Source organism: Meriones unguiculatus, chromosome 5 (assembly GCF_030254825.1).
Source record: "Meriones unguiculatus strain TT.TT164.6M chromosome 5, Bangor_MerUng_6.1, whole genome shotgun sequence".
NCBI classification, from domain to species: Eukaryota; Metazoa; Chordata; class Mammalia; order Rodentia; family Muridae; genus Meriones; species Meriones unguiculatus.
In genome coordinates, this window is record NC_083353.1 from 83,684,711 (window position 1) to 83,701,300 (window position 16,590).

At 50.1% G+C, this 16,590-nt stretch overlaps 1 protein-coding gene across 3 annotated transcripts in view; it reads right to left on the reverse strand.

Annotated features, from left to right (window-relative positions):
- The window catches only part of Grip2 (glutamate receptor interacting protein 2), a 77,693-nt gene extending 63,781 nt beyond the window's left edge, over nucleotides 1-13,912 (reverse strand). For 2 of the 3 annotated variants that reach the window (XR_009591884.1, XM_060383755.1), the window contains exon 1: nucleotides 13,682-13,912. Coding sequence is in view for 2 of the 3 variants with exons in the window: in XM_060383755.1 (XP_060239738.1) it covers nucleotides 13,682-13,736 (55 nt within the window). In the remaining variant the exon portion in view is untranslated. The remainder of the gene's footprint in view (nucleotides 1-13,681) is intronic. The other variant, XM_060383753.1, reaches the window with a different exon arrangement.
- Nucleotides 13,913-16,590: the final 2,678 nt, after the last annotated feature.

Genomic DNA, 16,590 nt, shown 5'->3' on the forward strand with positions numbered 1-16,590 from the left:
CACGGCAATTGCTTTTGATTGTCCCCAAGGGGCCACCCTCCACCTCCCTCCAGGGTACCCATGGGCAGGGACTAAGGCAGGGCTCACTCACACCCTCTAGCCAACAGGACAAAAAGTTCAAGGTAAAAGAGTATTTTTCAAGATGTCTGACTCAACATCCTGGAGTGGGCGCCTGTGCACTCTGATAGGTGTCCATCACCCCCACAGCTATGACAGTCAGGACTGGCTGTGTTTCACTGCAACAGCTCAGCACAAATGCCATCCTGTGGCACCCTGGAGGTGAGTGAAGTAGGGAAAAGGGACTGAAAATGTACAAACCCAACCCTGTCCTAACTTAGCAGAGGAGGCGGGTTGAACTTAAGAGAGCATGGAGTAGCCAGGAGGGCACACAGCCCTCAGCCTTGGCTTCCTTCAGAAGCAGTTAAGGCAGCTTCTCTCGGGTTCCAATGGCATGCTGGCCCCCACTGTAACCTTAGCTAACTCCCCTCCCCTCCCCTCCCCTCCCCTCAGTGCTTTTCTCTGAGGACAGCACTGCAGTTCTCTTTGAGGAAATGCAAGGTCCATTCAGTGAAAGGGCAACAGGTGGGAGGTGGCAGGCAAGGTCACACAGCAGCCTGTTAGAACCTTGCAGAAGGAGCCCATGCACTGCCTTTAGCCTGGGGAGAGGGTGAGTGGGGGGTGGGAAACTCACCACTGCTTCCTAGCCCACTCTCTAGCTCCCTAGAACACATGTTGGCCACCTTTCTCCATCCTGCAGACACCCAGCTACACATACTTGCCCCAGACTGGGCCAGAGTTTCTTCTTCCACTGGAAAACCCTCTCCTCCAAGTCTTCCCTGGGCTGGTGACAGCACAAACTTCACCCACTCTGACAGACACCTTCCCTGTCTTTTGAGCAGCCCTTCTCCCTCTGTGAACACATATTCCTTGTCTCCCCATCCCCAACCACCACTACCCTGGCCTGGCTTATGCGGCTTGCTCCCCAAGGGCAGAGACTCAGCTTGCTAGTCCTGCACCCAGGCCAGGCTGACTGAGCAGTGGGAGCCGGGAGGATGGAAAAGGGAAGCAGTATGTGTAGCCTAAAAACAGGGTCGAGTCCATAACTTTCAGAGTTCTGGTGACAGAGCTGCAACCTTCCCTCCCTGCTTGAGATCATCCAAAAGTGCTAGAAGTGAGGGGTCCATTCCCACAGGGGAAGGGGAGGCCACATGTGATGAGAGGGAAAAATGGCCTAGAACACAAAGGACAGCAACACTCCTGGAGATTATGTGGCCATTAAAAATGACAAGTACAAGAAATAACATCTGGGGGAGAGTTGCAAGGAGCCACGTGCCCAGCTGTAGGGGAGTGGGTGAATAAACCAAGCCTGGTATGGCTACCCGATAGGCTACTCTAAGGCAAGAAGGGTTTTTAATGACCCAGGAACATGCTAATATTGGGAAGCCTGTGAAGGCACAGCAAACATAAGATGGTTTGTGTGGTATGACAGGGACCAGATAGTATACCAGATTGAGGGAATGCTGGGTCTTTATTATCAAGACAATCTCACAACAGTTACATCTGGGATCTGAAGACTCTGTGACAGAAGACAGGGGTGTTTGTTTGTTTTTAATGTTAGCCAAAGGGCAGAGAATCATGCACCTATCTGTACTGTGGGAAATGGCCGTAGAAGCGCTCTTGTTTACTGACTTTTTTTTTTTTCATTATTTAAAAGAGTTTAAATGCCCAGCAAACACCTTACAAGGTGATGGTTCTTTCTTCATCAGGAAGAGAGGAAAAGGAAGATCCATGCCTCTGGCCAGCAGGATGGAATCAGGTGAATTCTTTCCTGGTTGAGTCTCCAGCTCCCCAGCTGTAAAATAGGATCTTTGTTTTTCATTACTGTGATAAACTTCCTAAGGCTGCTGAGTTTATGGGAAAGATTCATTTCAGCTCACAGTTCTGGATGTAAAGTCCTAGGAGACTTATGCTTTTGCTGCAAGATCCCAAGGCCTTATAGAACATCATGTGATGCGATGTGTGTGTGTGTGTGTGTTCCCTTTCTTATAAAGCCATCAGGATTTAGTCGTGAACTCTCTACCCAAATGACCTTTTCTTTTTTTACATTTAAAAATTTTTCTGTGTATGTATGTGTCGATGTGTGAGTGTGTGCATGTGTCTGTGCAGATGCCCTCAGAACCCAGAAGGGATAGGATCCCCTGGAGTTGTAAACCACATGGTTGTATAAACTGAGGGTTTTGGCATCGGATGTATAAACTGAGGATATGACTGCTCCAAGGTATGATGGAGGGAGAGGTTGTTATTGTTTATATGGGGGAGAGTACTGCCAGAGGTGTCTGGAAGTATCCAGAGCAGTGAGGAAGTAGGTAGGATACTGAACACGGTCAGCAGCCTGGACTTGTCGACGGGGCAGGGGAGAGGAAGAGAGTTCCGGCGCAGGAGACTATGAGATAGGGGCAAGAGAGGAAGACCAAAAGGAGAACCAAGAGAGTGCAAGGCTGAAATGGCAGGGTTATAGGGAAGGGAAGCCAATGAGCTTGAGACGCTTAAGGTAGGAGGAGGGGGGAAAAGAGCTGAGACTTTGATATACTAATAGACGACACAGTTAGCCACTTATCCTATTTCTTCTGGACCTGACAGTGATGCTGGGAACCCAACCCAAGTCCTCTGCAAGAGCAGTACATGCTCTTGACTACTGAGCCATCCCCAACCAGCCCCATCTATCAGCCTGAGACCTTGGTCCCCCAATCGTTTTGGCTTTAAACTCTCACCTGTAAAAGATACCGGTCTCATGCATTACTTAGTCACATATCCCTTTTGGAGTGTGTCACATATAACACACGGAAATGGAAAAAATTAAATTACAATGGAAGCTTCTGGTATTCTTTTCCACCTTCCTCTGGAGGAGGATGTCATGGATGTGTCCCCACCAACCCTAGGAGACAGCTAGCTGGGCCTGTGCATTCCTACAGGCAGGGTTCACGAAAGTCTTAAATCACTGGCTCTTGATCCAGAGTTGGCCCAGGCCTTTAGTCCCAATTCTTGGAAAGCAGAGGCCAGCAGATCCCTGTGAGTTCGAGGCCAGCCTGCACAGCAAGTTCCAGGTCAGCCAGTGATGCATAGTGAGACCCTGTCTCAAAACATCAAAGACCAGTTATTCTGAGTGAGGTCTGTGGTTCAGCTGGTTTCTACTTGGAAGAGACAAAACAGCTGAAGGATACACTCAGAGGACCCCTGGCTATTGCTCTCTTCAGTACCCAACTTCCCCACCTAGAACCCAAAACAGTCAAATCAAGTGGATTCGGAGGGTGGGTCTTACGTGCTCTCCTCAGGTATGATCTCCCTGGGCCCCTTTGCATCACTGTGGGGAGGCGGCCTCAGACTGAAGGCTGCTGATTTACAGCCTGGCCAGGCCTCACAGTGAAATACTATTGTCCCTGCCACCTGCCAGCCGAGATTTCACCAACCCCAAGCAGTTACTCTGTACTCCTTATATCAGTCTGGAGCCCAGCCCTCTGCACAGAAGGCAAGCTGTAAATCTCAGGCTGCAGGGTCTCTGGCAGGGAGGCATCATGGGAGAATTCATTCCTCATCCTAGAATAAATTACTTCCCAGGACAGGAAGGAGGAAGCAGTTGTTCATTTGGTTGAAGAGTGGCTGTTTGGATGGCTCTCTGCCTGGTGGGATTCCCCAGCTCTCAGTGCTAGGAGTTATCCCTGGAGGAAGGCCAGGTCCCTTCCACACCAGCCCATCCCACTGCCTTCCTCCAGGGGTGAGGTCTCCTCCCTTCTGAGCAACAAGCCAAAGGGGATCCGAAGTCACTCCTTAACCAGGAACACTGAAGAGGCACAAGAGCCCTCTTCCTACGGAATAAATCACTCTTAGGAGGCAAGACAACCTAATGGAGCATCCCTGGATGTATCAGCCATCCTCCAGGGAATGCCCCATGCCCAGGAGCAGTTGCCCAACACAGAACAGACTCCATGTTCTTTTTGTGCTCTTTTTGTATCGTTGTGTTTCTTTTTTTTTTTTTTTGTCTTTTTTTTTTTTTTAAGTTTGTTTTAATTTTTGTGTGCTGCTTATTTGTTTGGTTGAGTGAGTAGGGAGGAGGGCTGGGTCTAGGAGGAGTTAGTGGAGGGGAAAGAATATAATCAAAATATAAGGTATGAAAACAAATTTTAATTAAAAGTATGTAAGGGGGGGGCAGCGAAAGGTTGATTAGCCTCTAGAGAGCTGTGTGGTTCTGTTGTTTAAGCTGGGGTAGGATGCAGTGGGTCTCCCTGTGCCACGCTCACAGGTGCACTCAATCATGGGTTTTGCTTATTTGTTTTGAGACAAGATCCCACTATACAGCCCTGGCTGTCCTGGAACTCTCTATGTAGACCAGGCTGTCTCAGACTCACAGAGATCTGCCTGTCTCTGCCTCCCAAGTGCTGGGATTAAAGGCATGTGCCACCCAGCCCCAAAGGTGCACTCTTATGTTTTAGCCAGTCTCTGTGTGCAGCAGATCTCACAGCAGGGTGCAGAAGCATGGCTGGGTGTGGTGGCATTGGTGGGGAAATGGGGAAAGAACGTATCAACAGTGCTTACTGAGCTAAAGAAAATTCCAAGTGCTAGAAATTGTTAATCCTGTTTTCCCAGCATAGGTGAGGTAAAGATAGGGTATGGGGAGAGTTGTTTTGTTTTGTTGTTTTGTTTTAATCACAGCAGCTGGGCAAGTAAGTAACTAAGACACATTGAAACAGATCTCCTCATCCCACCCAGAAGGGAGGGAGGAGCAAAGGATGTCAGCACTTCCTGGATTAGCAGGTAACTGTCCAACCCCCTCTAACATGGTTCTGCTGACTGTAATGTCCATGCCTGCTTCCCCCAGGGTTTCACCAACACTGGGTGCTAGAAATGTTTACAGTTCCACTTTGTTGTTTTGTTTTGTTTGATTTGGTTTGGTTGGGTTTTTAGGGTCTGTTTTATTTTGTTTTGTTTGAGACAGTGTTTCTCTGTGTAGCCCTCTCCTAGAACACACTCAGTAGACAGACTGGCCTTGACCTCAGAGATCCACCTGCCTCTGCCTCCTGAGTGCTGGGATTAAAGAAATTAAAGGTGTGCACCACTACTGCCACCGCTGATGCCACTACCACTGCCGCCACCTCCTCCTCTGCCGCCCCCCAACTTTACATTTCCTCTTAAAACATACCGTTCTGGGGCTATTAGGATGACTCAGTCTTTGTCACCCAACAATACAAGCCAGATGACCTTTGTTTCTCTCTCAGAACCCATTAAAGGCAGAAGACAAGAACCGACTCCCCAAAGTTGTCCTCTGACCTTCATACCTGTCCTTTGGCAATGTGTACTTACATGCACACAATAATAAAGAAACTTAAACTTGATATTACGGGGCTAGAGCTGGCTCAGTAGTTAAGAGCACTAGCTGCTCTTGGAGAGGATCCTCACTCACAAGGTGGCTCAGGACTATAGGGAATTCCAGTTCCCCAGGATCTAATACCCTCTTCTTTTCTCTGAGGGCACTGCATGCACACGGCACACAGACATACCTGTGGGCCAAACACTCTCACACACAAATAAAATCTTTAAAAAAAAATCTTTTAAAAAATTGATATTGTGGCCAGGCAGTGGTAACACATGCCTTTCATCACAGCGCTGGGGAGGTAGAGGCCAGCAGACCTCTGAGTCCCAGGACATTCTGAGCTACACACACACACACACACACACACACACACACACACACCACGTATACATGAAAGAAAAAGAAAGAAAGAGAGTTGATAATCATGCAACTGCCACTATGAGTGTTTTCCAATCTTACCAAAGATGATGTAGCAGCCATCTTTCATCTTCACCCTATCCATTTGCATTTCTCTACCTTGCTGCTAATAACTCCCCACTCAGGTGTTGCCACTGCATAGATTTCTTATCTCTTTTCACTGACTGCAGGGATCATTTTGCCAGTGCCCTGTGGCATGACCACTGCTTCTTCCTGGCCTGGGCTCAGCCTGACCCTTGTGGGTAGTTTTCTGTGTCATATATACCTTTTAACCTTTTTCTGGTTCCATTTTTTTTTTTTTCGGTCTGTTTACCTTGTGAAATTGGCCTTTGGGGTTTCCATTTCATCAAATGATAATAAGTTGACAACTCAGTATGGCAGAACGGTGGTGAGGAGTCGAGAAATCAAATCAGGATAAGGCCCTGCAAGGGCCGCTCTTAACGAAGTCCTTTAGTGTTCTCCCTAAGTCCGAGTGCCTCTCAGCCCTCCAGCAGCCAGCGGAAGCTTTCTGCAGTTGCCACTCTCCCACTTGAAAACCTTTCAAGTGCCCGAGAATGAAGTCCAAATTCCTCTGCTGTGCTATGGGCCGAGCTGGTGAGAGGCGGCTGATAGGGCTGGGTGGGGAGAATGGCCACACACCTCCCTGCAGACAGCAGGAGCGGAAGTTCAGGGCTGCCATGTCTTTGAAGGAAAGCTGTGTCAAATCTCTCCTGCCATTTAAAAGTTAGCAACCAGTACTTCAAACCAGAGAGTCAAACAAGCCCTGCCTGTGAGCCAGGCATGGCCATTTTTGTTCTTCTGGGTTGGTGACTCACCCTCTGTTTACAGTGCCCAGCCAGAGGTAGGACTCGCTGTCCTGGGATCAAGCTCTACAGGCCACAATTCTGGGAGAGGCGCCCATCCTCAAAGCAGGAAAGGCCCTTTATGACATGATACTCACATCTGGGGAGGACCTTGGGGAAGGTGATGTGCTACAAGTAAACCCTGAGCCTGGTTCAGCAGCCTGGGTTCAGGCCCAGACCTGCTTCTCATTGTATGTACCCTTGGAAGGTACAACCTTTCTGCTTCAGTCTCCTCATCTGAAAAATAGGATTGAAAACAGTGCCTACCTCAGCTAGGTGTGATGCTGCATGTTTGTAATCTCGCACTTAGAGGGCTGAGGCAGGAGAATTGAGTGCTCAAGGCCGGACTAGGCTATGCAATGGGACCTTTCTCATAACCGAAGCCTGAGGACATTGCCTAGTGGTAGCACACTTGCCTGTCATGTGTATGCAAAGCTCTGGCTTCCATCCCGGCACTGCCAAAAAAAAAAAAAAAAAAAAAAGCCAAAACAAGTATGTATTTCATAGGGTTGCTATGAAAACTAATAGCTAACTTGTAAACCACACAGAGCATGGTGTGCAGCCCTCTCAGGAGCTATCACTGTGTAGCCTCCTCTCACCAGAGTCCCTGCTCCGGTGTCACCGAAAGCACCACCCCTTCCTGCCCACCTTTCTAATCACATGTCACCTCCCCGGGGAGGGTTACCTTCTCATTTTTATGAAGAGGAAACTTGTTTATGGCTAAACAAGTAGCCAGAGGAGATGTCTGGCCCAAAGAATTAATTTTTTTTTTTTACTACTTTCAAATATTGAATTCCTTTTTTTTTTTTTTGTAAAAGACAAGGAATTTCTGTGTGAGATCAGTTTAATTGAGTGTGTATATTTTTTTTGTTTGTTTTTTGTTTTTTTAAATATATGGGGCTGGAGAGATGGCTTAGCAGATAGGAGCACTTACAGAGGACCTGGGTTGGATTCCCACAACCCATATCAGGCAGCTTACACCTGCTTATTACTGCAGCTTCAGGGTGACCCTAGGCCTCTGACCTCCATGGTCACCAGCGCTCATGTGCACACACATGTAGTTTTCTTAATTAATTACAAGTTTTAAATATGGTGGGACATGATTTTATCCTGTTCTAATATAGCCAAGCACATTAACTGGCCTCTGGACCCCAAGCTCGTGGCCTGGGGACACAGGACATTTGGTCCTGCTCTGCTCTCCCCAACTAGGCTCTGACTTCATTTCCCTGCTCCTCTCACATAAGGACCCCCCCTTCATCTCTTTAGCTCCTCCCACTCATCTGCCTGGAGGCTGTTCCTACTCCCACTTTACAGAGGTGAGGCTCAGAGGCAAAGTCATCAAATATAGTCACACAGTTTAGGAACAACCTCTGGGACTGGAAGCCAGCCCCATGTAGAAGTCTGGAATAAAGGTTTGAGTGGAAGCAGGGGCATACAGGCTGGGAAGGGAGAATTCAGCTAAACAGGGATGCAGACAAGCTGATCTCTTCTCACGACTGTCCTCCTGTGGGTATCACTTCACAGGAAGAATGTGAGAAAGGTTGCCCAGGCCCTGGCTCACAACAGGTGCTCACTGCAGGCGGGCCTTCTGCCTTCCCTCTTCTGTTGTTATGAAGCAGCTGAGTACCTCACAGAGTAGAGGATAGATGTGATGGCAGCTGGCATGATACATATAGAGGGAAAGGTGGGTAACAGAAAAGTCAGCCCCTTGGGGGGGCTGTAGAAAGTGGCAGAGGTGAAGGACTGCTCTGTTAGATGGATGGTCGGGGAAGGGACAGTTGCACAGGTCAAGGAAGTGATCAGAAAACAGTGGAAGGGCAGTCCAAGGGATAGGACAGCCCTGGGCTCCCTTTGCTCCTCCTGTCTTTCTTCTCAGTAAAAGTCCCAGGGCATTAGGGGTGATGTTTAAAGCCCTGGAAGCCACCCAGATATGGTGTTTATATGGGGCCCGTCAGACAAGCTGAGAGGATGACATGGGAAGTGAGGAACTGGGAAGAAAGTAGAGGATGGAGAGTCTCATTAGGCTACATGACCAGGGCTGGTCTGGAGCTCAACATGTAGACTACGTGGCTTCAAAATCACAGAGATCTGTCTGCTTGCTTCTGCCTTCCAGGAGCTGGGATTAAAGGCATGCACCATCATGCCAGCTCCAGAGGAAGGAGTTTGTTGTTATTATTCTTGCTAAAAATAAGGAAGAGGCCAAGAAGCACTGTTCTGGGCTCATGAAAACTTGAGTTTAAGACAGAGAAGCCAGGAGCAGAGCCAGAGAGGCAGGAAGTTTGCTGCCTTCCTCCTTGGCTGTCACCTGCCAATCTGAAGCATGCATGGGGAGAAAAGATGATGAAGGCTAACCATCTGTGGCCTTAGAGCCAATTTCTGTTGTTTTCTTTTGTTTGATTATTGTTTAGATGATTACTCCCCACTCCACCCCCAGTGCTATGGAAAGGTGTCTGAAGCTTTGTTCCCTGACATCTTTCTAAGGAGAATGTGGATCTCATGTCTCTTTACTCAGAACATACAAGAAAAAGAAATGTTCTAAAGACAGAGGGAAGGAAAAGCCCAGTCACAGCTTCACACCACCTAGCGGGCCAGATGGGGGCGGGGCAGCCACTCACTGACATCACCAGACTCGTCATGGGAAATAACTTCCGCCGTTCAAAGCCTTATTTGCATTTTTGGAGGCTCAAGGAGGCATTTAAAATCAGCTTGAGTGTTGACATTGCAGTTATTAAAACCAAACAAAAGATCCCTTCCCGAGTCTGGCTAGTTGCTAGTTCTTCTTAAATTTATCGGGTCCCCACTACCTGATTTAAAGCCCTGAGCAGATGTTCCACAGCAGGAAGTCCATCAGCCCCAGATGCCGCTTTGTTCAAGCTGCATGCACGGCATGCACTGGGAGCCACACTCACACAGAGGGCCCGGGGCTGCGAGCATCCAAGGCTCTCTCCAGCATTTGGCATGCCCACAAGGACCATTTGTAACCCCTGCCTGCGGGTCTGACAGAGAGATGAGCAGCAGGAGTGAATAGCCAATCACATTCCATCCTATCATCTTTCCCGTTGTCTCCTAGGTAACCGACACAGGGACACATCAGCTAGCTGGGTACCACAGGACACAGGCGCGTGTGTGCACAAGCACTTGCATGCCATCCTAACAGCCTGTAATTCCAGACACTTGGCACGTGCCTGTCAGTACCTTGGACAGCTCCCGGAACTGCCTCAGGCCTATTGTAGAAGCCTGTGCTCCAGCTGTTTTCCCACATCTGCCATGCACTGTGCCAAACCTCTGTTTGGGATGTCTCTCCAGGCTGCTGTTCACATCACTCAGGGATCCTTATCTGTGGGGCCAGTCCAAGCCCTGGGTTAAGTCCACCCAAGGCTCTCACTAAAAATCATCAGGGCTAGACATCTAGCTCTCAAGGCCTGGGCTCCTTCAGTCTTACAGCTTATCACTCTCCCTCTAGCTTCTTTTTCTGCCTTCAAGTCACACTGTCCAGCAAGCATGAACCCCAAACACCCATGCTTTTCTCTGCATCTGCTGGTCCTGGCCCAAATCACTATTCTGTTCTGCTCCAGGCTTGTCTGGGTCTTCTTACTCTTCAGGCAACAAAAGTCACCTTTCTTGGCCACCTGCACCCTGCCTGAAGAAATTTCTTTCCCTGGGACTTTGCAGAGCATTTCCCCCAAGTGCCGACTCATGTCAGGTTAGACTCTGAAGCTGACTCCTCCACACTGACTTGGACACTTCTTTTTCTGTCCCTTGTGTGTAAACAGTTCCCACAGGTCTTTGTTCACAGTGGGAGTGTCTGAGGGAGAGACACACAGAACAGGGCTCCACATACTGGGGGCTGCTGTTTCATTTCCCATCTCTATGGAGAGGGATGGGTATGATAAGTTCTGATAACTCCCTGGCTAACATTCCAAGAGGCTGTCAGAGAGCAGGAAGGACCAGCAAAGGAGCAACCCAAACGAGGCCAACCACAAAAGATGCTGCTGGCAGACAGATGAGCATCTTAAATGAGTTGCACAGGACCTCTTCTCATCTCTCAGTGCCCTTCTCCAAGCACTGGGTACCTTGGATGTCTGTTGTCTGGCAGACTATGGCCTGTGTGTGTGTGTGTGTGTGTGTGTGTGTGTGTGTGTTGCAGGAGGTGCCTTCATGAAGCATTTGCTGCAATGAATAGAAGAGAATGTGTCACTTTCTATAGGAACATGAAGGTCAAGGTGAAGGTTCACTGGAACAAACGTCATACACACACACACACACACACACACACACACACACACACACACGTACGCACAGAGCATCAAGAATTACGGAACTCTCCCCACAATTGCTAGTCATGTATTTCTCTACTCCAAGAACCTGGTTACTATTCCAGGTCCTAAAAATGGTGCTGAGTGTTCCTGTTACTTTAAGTCAACCTCAGAGTGCAAGGCCAGGCAGTGATCAATTAGCCATTCCATAGGCACTACTACTCTGTGGATTCCACCAAGTCGTAGCAATGAAGAGCCTTGAACAGGCTGCTCAAGACAAAATCCACACTGGGTCCTGAGCTCTTCTCTGATCGATCGGTGTACTAGATTGTTTCCCCAAGTCTAAAGTCAGGTCATCTGTAACAATCAGGAAGGAAGACCTCCTTCTGTGTACAGGTCCTACACTAGGACAGGACCTCAGGGACTCTTCATGACACCTGCAGGGGGGGATGAAAAACTAAAGTTGCAAAACAGGGTAGAGAGCTTACCTAGCATGCATGAGGCCCTGGCTTCATGTTTAATATCGGGGGGAGGGGGGACAAAAGAACAAAAATAAAATGGGGAGGGGGATATTACCCACAGTTGGCATAGCTTCATCTGTGAACTTGACACAAACTTAGAGTCACCTGGAAAAGGGACCCTATGAAGAAATTGCCTCTATGGGAATGTCTCTGGGGGAATGTTATTGATTGCTAACGGAGGGCCCAGCCCAAAGTGAACAGTCACACCCCAAAGCACATGGCTTGTACTATATTTTAAGAAGCCAACTAAACATGAGCCAGGGAGCAAGCCAAGAAGCAGCATTCCTTCATGGTCTCTACCAGTTCCTGTCTCCCTATTCCTGCCTTGACTTCCTGCCTTGGCCTCTCATTATAATGGACTGTAGCCTATAAGCAAAATAAACTCTTCCCCCAGCTTCTTGTTTTGACATTTATCACAGCAATAGATAAGCAAACTAGGACAGAAGTATTTGACAGACTCGAGTTTGGTCCCCAAGCCTGCCTGCTCCTCTTCCCCAAGGCCTTCTATTACCCAGCATGGTACCCAGAGGAGTCAGACTTGTTCAAAACATCCCTTTGTCTGGGTAAAGCTCCTCTCTGATAGACGCCAGGGGCCTGTCATTGTCTCTCTTGTGTCCCCAGCTTAGATGACCTTCCACCACCCTTTTGTCCAGTAGGACCCACACCTCAGAGCTTCACATCAGTGGCAAGCCCATGGGAACTAATTTTCCTGTAGTCCAGAGAAAGCTAGAGATCTTGTCTGTTTCAGATGGTAATTTCCTGCCTTGAGATGGCTGCACCAGCCACCCCCTGCTGTAGCGCTGTGGTCAAGAATCAACCTCAACTAAGATTTTCCAGGAAATACTCAAGGGCTGAGTGCTGCCTGTCACCAAGGGAATGGCCTTCATCCAACAAAAATCTCTCACAGGCAGCTCTGACTCCATCCCTCACTCACAGGCCTCGTGTTTGCACTCCATATGTACCTCATACATGCCACCCACCTGCTTCCACACAGACCCTGTCTTGTGCACCACACAGCGTCCTATGCACACTTGTCACATGACCCGTGCACACAGAGAAAGAGGGCTGGAAAAAATGAGCAGCACTTTCCCCACCAGGACATTACAGTTTCCAACTTCAAAGCTGGCTCTGGGCTATGTGTCTGGTCAGGACTAAGGCTGAGAAAAGACATAGACAATAGTGACTCTGTTTCCAGAAAGTCCCTGTCTAAAGGTGGGTGGCGTGCACCTGACTGAGCTAAAATTTCCTTCCTGGTTTGCTGGCTCCCTGAGGGCACCTGATCCCCCCAGCTGACTGCCCTACTATGTGCCTCCTTCTTCATCTCAGGCAGGAAATTTCTTCTTCCGTGTCCTGAAGGAGGCCAGATTGGTCGTTCAGCTTCTGAATGCTAGGCTGGTAATCATCATGGGCAGGCCTGAAGGGTTGATTGGGGTCCAAGTAGGACCAGTTTCCCGGGGCCCACTCCTCTCCAGCACGCTTAGGAAATGGGTTCTTTTCCCATGAGACTGTGCAAAACTCAACTTGGGGGCTTAAAGACACCCAAAGCTTTTGGGTCTTACAGATTTAAGTTCACATCCCTGGTTTCCCCACTTCTTGGCTGTGTGACCTTGGGAACCAGGCTTCACCTCTCTGAAGCCATTCTCACCTGTGAAATGGAAAGAATCACAGCGCCCCCGAGGGGCTGGTTGTGAAGGTTAAAGGCAGGGCCAGGTGTTAGGAAGTGTTCGTGCCACCCAGTGTCACCCCCAAATGTGAGGTGAGGGGTGGCAGCTGCCTTTTGCCTCGGCTGGTCCGGGACTCGCAGCCCTAGCAATTTCTAATTAGCACCAAACCCAAACTTTGCTCGGCGGTGACAACACGGGCGCGGGTCCTCCTACGGCTGCTTTACCCTCTTCCTTTTCCCCCCGAGGGCGGTGCAGACAACAGGTAAGGGGAGGGGCAGCCTGGAGGTGCGGCGTCGCAGCGCTGCGGCAGGGGAAGCCCGGCAGGGACCCTCATCCGCACCGGTCTCTTTGTAACTTAGGTGGCTGCGGGCTCTGGGTGAGCGCAGTACCGCAGGCCCGGAGTGCGCAGGAAAGTTGGGCGCCGAGCTCTGTCTGATCGGGGTCCCTGCGCTCCAGGCTCCGCGGGCGGCATGGAGGAGGAGGCACGTGGCTGCTAATGGCCCGGCTCCGCTGCGGCTGTGCGCACAGCGACTCTGTGGATCCCTGTGCAAAGCGCGCGTCCCGCGGTGACCCTCCGGCCCCAGGGACACCCGGCCCCTCCGCGACCGCGTCCTACCTTCGTCCGGCAGCCGCTGCAGGCAGAGCGCGAGGTTCCTGCGCCAGCCCCGCATCCCCGCAGCCGCCGGGCGGCCCCACCCGGCCTCGCCCCCGCCGGGCCGGGCGCAGCGCAGGGCTCCGGAGGCCGCGGGCCCAGCGCGCGGGGCATGGGCGGCCGGCTCGGTAGATGCCGCCGGCTCCGCTCCGGCTTCCGCGCCCGCCCGCGGCTGAGCAGCGGCTCCCCGAGAGCGCGCGCTTTCCCGGCGGGGGCGGGGCGGGGCGGCGCGGGAGTCGGGCGGGAGGGGCGCCCGGAGGAGGAGGGCCTCGCACCCGCAACCTGCCAGCTCTGGCCTCCCGCCCCAGCGCTCTGCTCTCAAGGATTCATGAATGAACGAATGCGTGGGGGAATGTATGCATACGTGCATGGATGGATGGATGGATGAATGTATGAATGAATGAATGAACAGGTCAGTAAGTAGAGGAATGAGTAGATGAATGCAAGAATGACTGAATGATTGCATTGTGAATAAATGGAGAAAAGAGTAAACGAATGAATGCATGGACGAATAAATGCATGCATGCATGGGGAATGAATGGGTTAGTAAGAAATGAATAAATGCATGGCTGAGTGAATGTATGAATGACTAGATGGGTGAACGAATGAATAAGCAGATAACAGACTGAAGGGGACTGAGTGACTGAACAAATGAATGAGGTCATGAAGTAATCAATGAGGAAATTAATGAAGGGAATAAGTGATTGTTAAATGAATCAATGTCCACCATGCCTTACCTGTGACAGGCAAAAGGCATCCAGGACCCTTGCCTGAACCCTGGCTTCCTCCTGCATCTTAGAGGTGAGGCCAGAGAGGCTCGGGAAGGGTAGGGCTTGTCTGAAGATGCTTGTCTGGCAGTCTGGGGTGGGGCTGGGGGAGTGGGAGGATGTCTGCTGGGTTTGTCTCCGAACCTAGGGATGGTTCCACCCAACCAGTCTGGCAGCTGTTGGGCTCAGCAAATCTCAGCTCTGAGGAATAGCTTAGAACAGTGAGGTGTGTGTCTTCAATGGAGATGAAGGGTACAGAGGATCTCCCTGGTTAGCAGCAGAGAGGCGACCTGTGCAGAGCAGCCTATCCTAGCAGTGATGGGAAGGTGAGCAGCCTTCACCTGGAGCCTTGGTCTGTCAGAGCTTAACTGTGTGTCTGTGAGGGAATCACTAATCTCTCTGAGCCTCCCTTACTCTCTGAACCTCTCTGAGAACATCATAGTGTCCCAGCAGGTAACGTCAGGCTAGAGCCAGGAGCTTGTGTTCCAGAAGGGAATCCTATGGGAGAATCAGGAGCTTGATCTGTCAGCCCAGCCATTTAAACTCTGGCCTTCAGAAGAAGCTAGCACCTTTGAAAGAAGAGTATGACATCAAATCCTCAACCACTCTGCAAGGCTGCTGTAATTCCCATTTAGCAAATGAAGATCCTGGGGCTCAGAAAGATTAAGCACACTGCCCAAGGCCACACAGCCGGGAGCTGGCAGAACTGACATTTAAATCCAGGTCTCCCCAGCCCCAAGGCACCCCAGCCAGCACTATCCACAAAGCCTGCTGTATATGCTTGTCATTTATTTGTTCTCCTAACAACCCTTGATGGATCCCATCACAGTCTGCTATTCATTTCGAACCATTAATCACTTCAGTCAGCAGGCCTGAGGCAGAGGCAGGGAGGGACAGATCAGCCAGACTCAAGTTTGCAAAGTGAACTCCAGTACTAGGCCTAATGGTTGTGTATCCCATCAGAGAGTGAGTATCCCTGGGTAGCTGTGCATCCAGAAAAGGAGTGAGTCTCCCTTCAGTGAGCAGGTTTCTCCTATTTGTGCCCAAAATCATGCTCTCTATGGCCAGAATGCCAAAATTCCAAGGAGGATGGGATAGATTTGCTGATGGAAGAGGTAAAGATCTCTATGCCCAGACAGGAGACCTGGAAGACACCAGTAGCTGCACAGGAGATAGTAGGAGGAGGCAGGGACAGCCTGTGTGGTCTTCAGTGACCTGTTGCTGCAGACAGACCACTGACTGTCATGTAAGACAGCCATTTCATCATGGTTGTGAATTCCATAGTTGGAAATATGGGCAAAGAGGATAGGTAATGGTCCTACAAAGATACAGAGGGTGGACCTGTGTGCAGGATAGTTGACAACTGGGGCTGAGGTCCTCTGGAATCCCTTCCTGGTTCCTGACATCTGCAACTTGAGCTGGCATGGGTCCTGAAAGGTGGGATGAGTGAGGTCTGCCCCCTCCCTAGATTAGGAGATGGGCTGGTCAGCTTTCTGTTACTTTCAGGCAGCTGAAGTCTTCAACTTATTGAGAAATTGTTGGGTTTGGCTCATGGGTTGAAAGGTTTCAGGCATGATAATCTGGCCTGGCTGTTTGGGGGTTGGGGTAGCACACATCTTGGCATCTTGGCAGAGCTCTCAAGGCTAGGAAGAGAGTAAGAGAGGCAGGAAGCAGGACCTGAATCAGCCCCTAAAAAAAGCATGTTTCTAATGACCTGAAGACCTCTGGACTCCACCCCTTTGAAGTCTCTTCATTTCCCATGAGTGCCAAGGTGGGGACCAAGTCTTTAAAATGCGTGTCTTGGGGGAGGGAGGGTTCACTCAAGATCCAAATGACGGCAGCATGATAATACACAAATGGCCCCTGAGATAGAATGGGCTGACTCGGACTTTTTGACTTGGTGATGGCATGAGAGTGACACACATTACTGTGTAAAAAGAGCAATCTATTTTGCGATTTGCTCTGGACAGCAATGCATGAGGGAAAGGACCTGACCTCTGCAGCCAGCTGCAGCTGAGCTATGATGGGCCACAGGCCAGGTGTGTTTCAGGTGCTCTCAAACTATGCTGCTTTTGGCTTGCAATGGGTTTCCATGAACAGAACCCC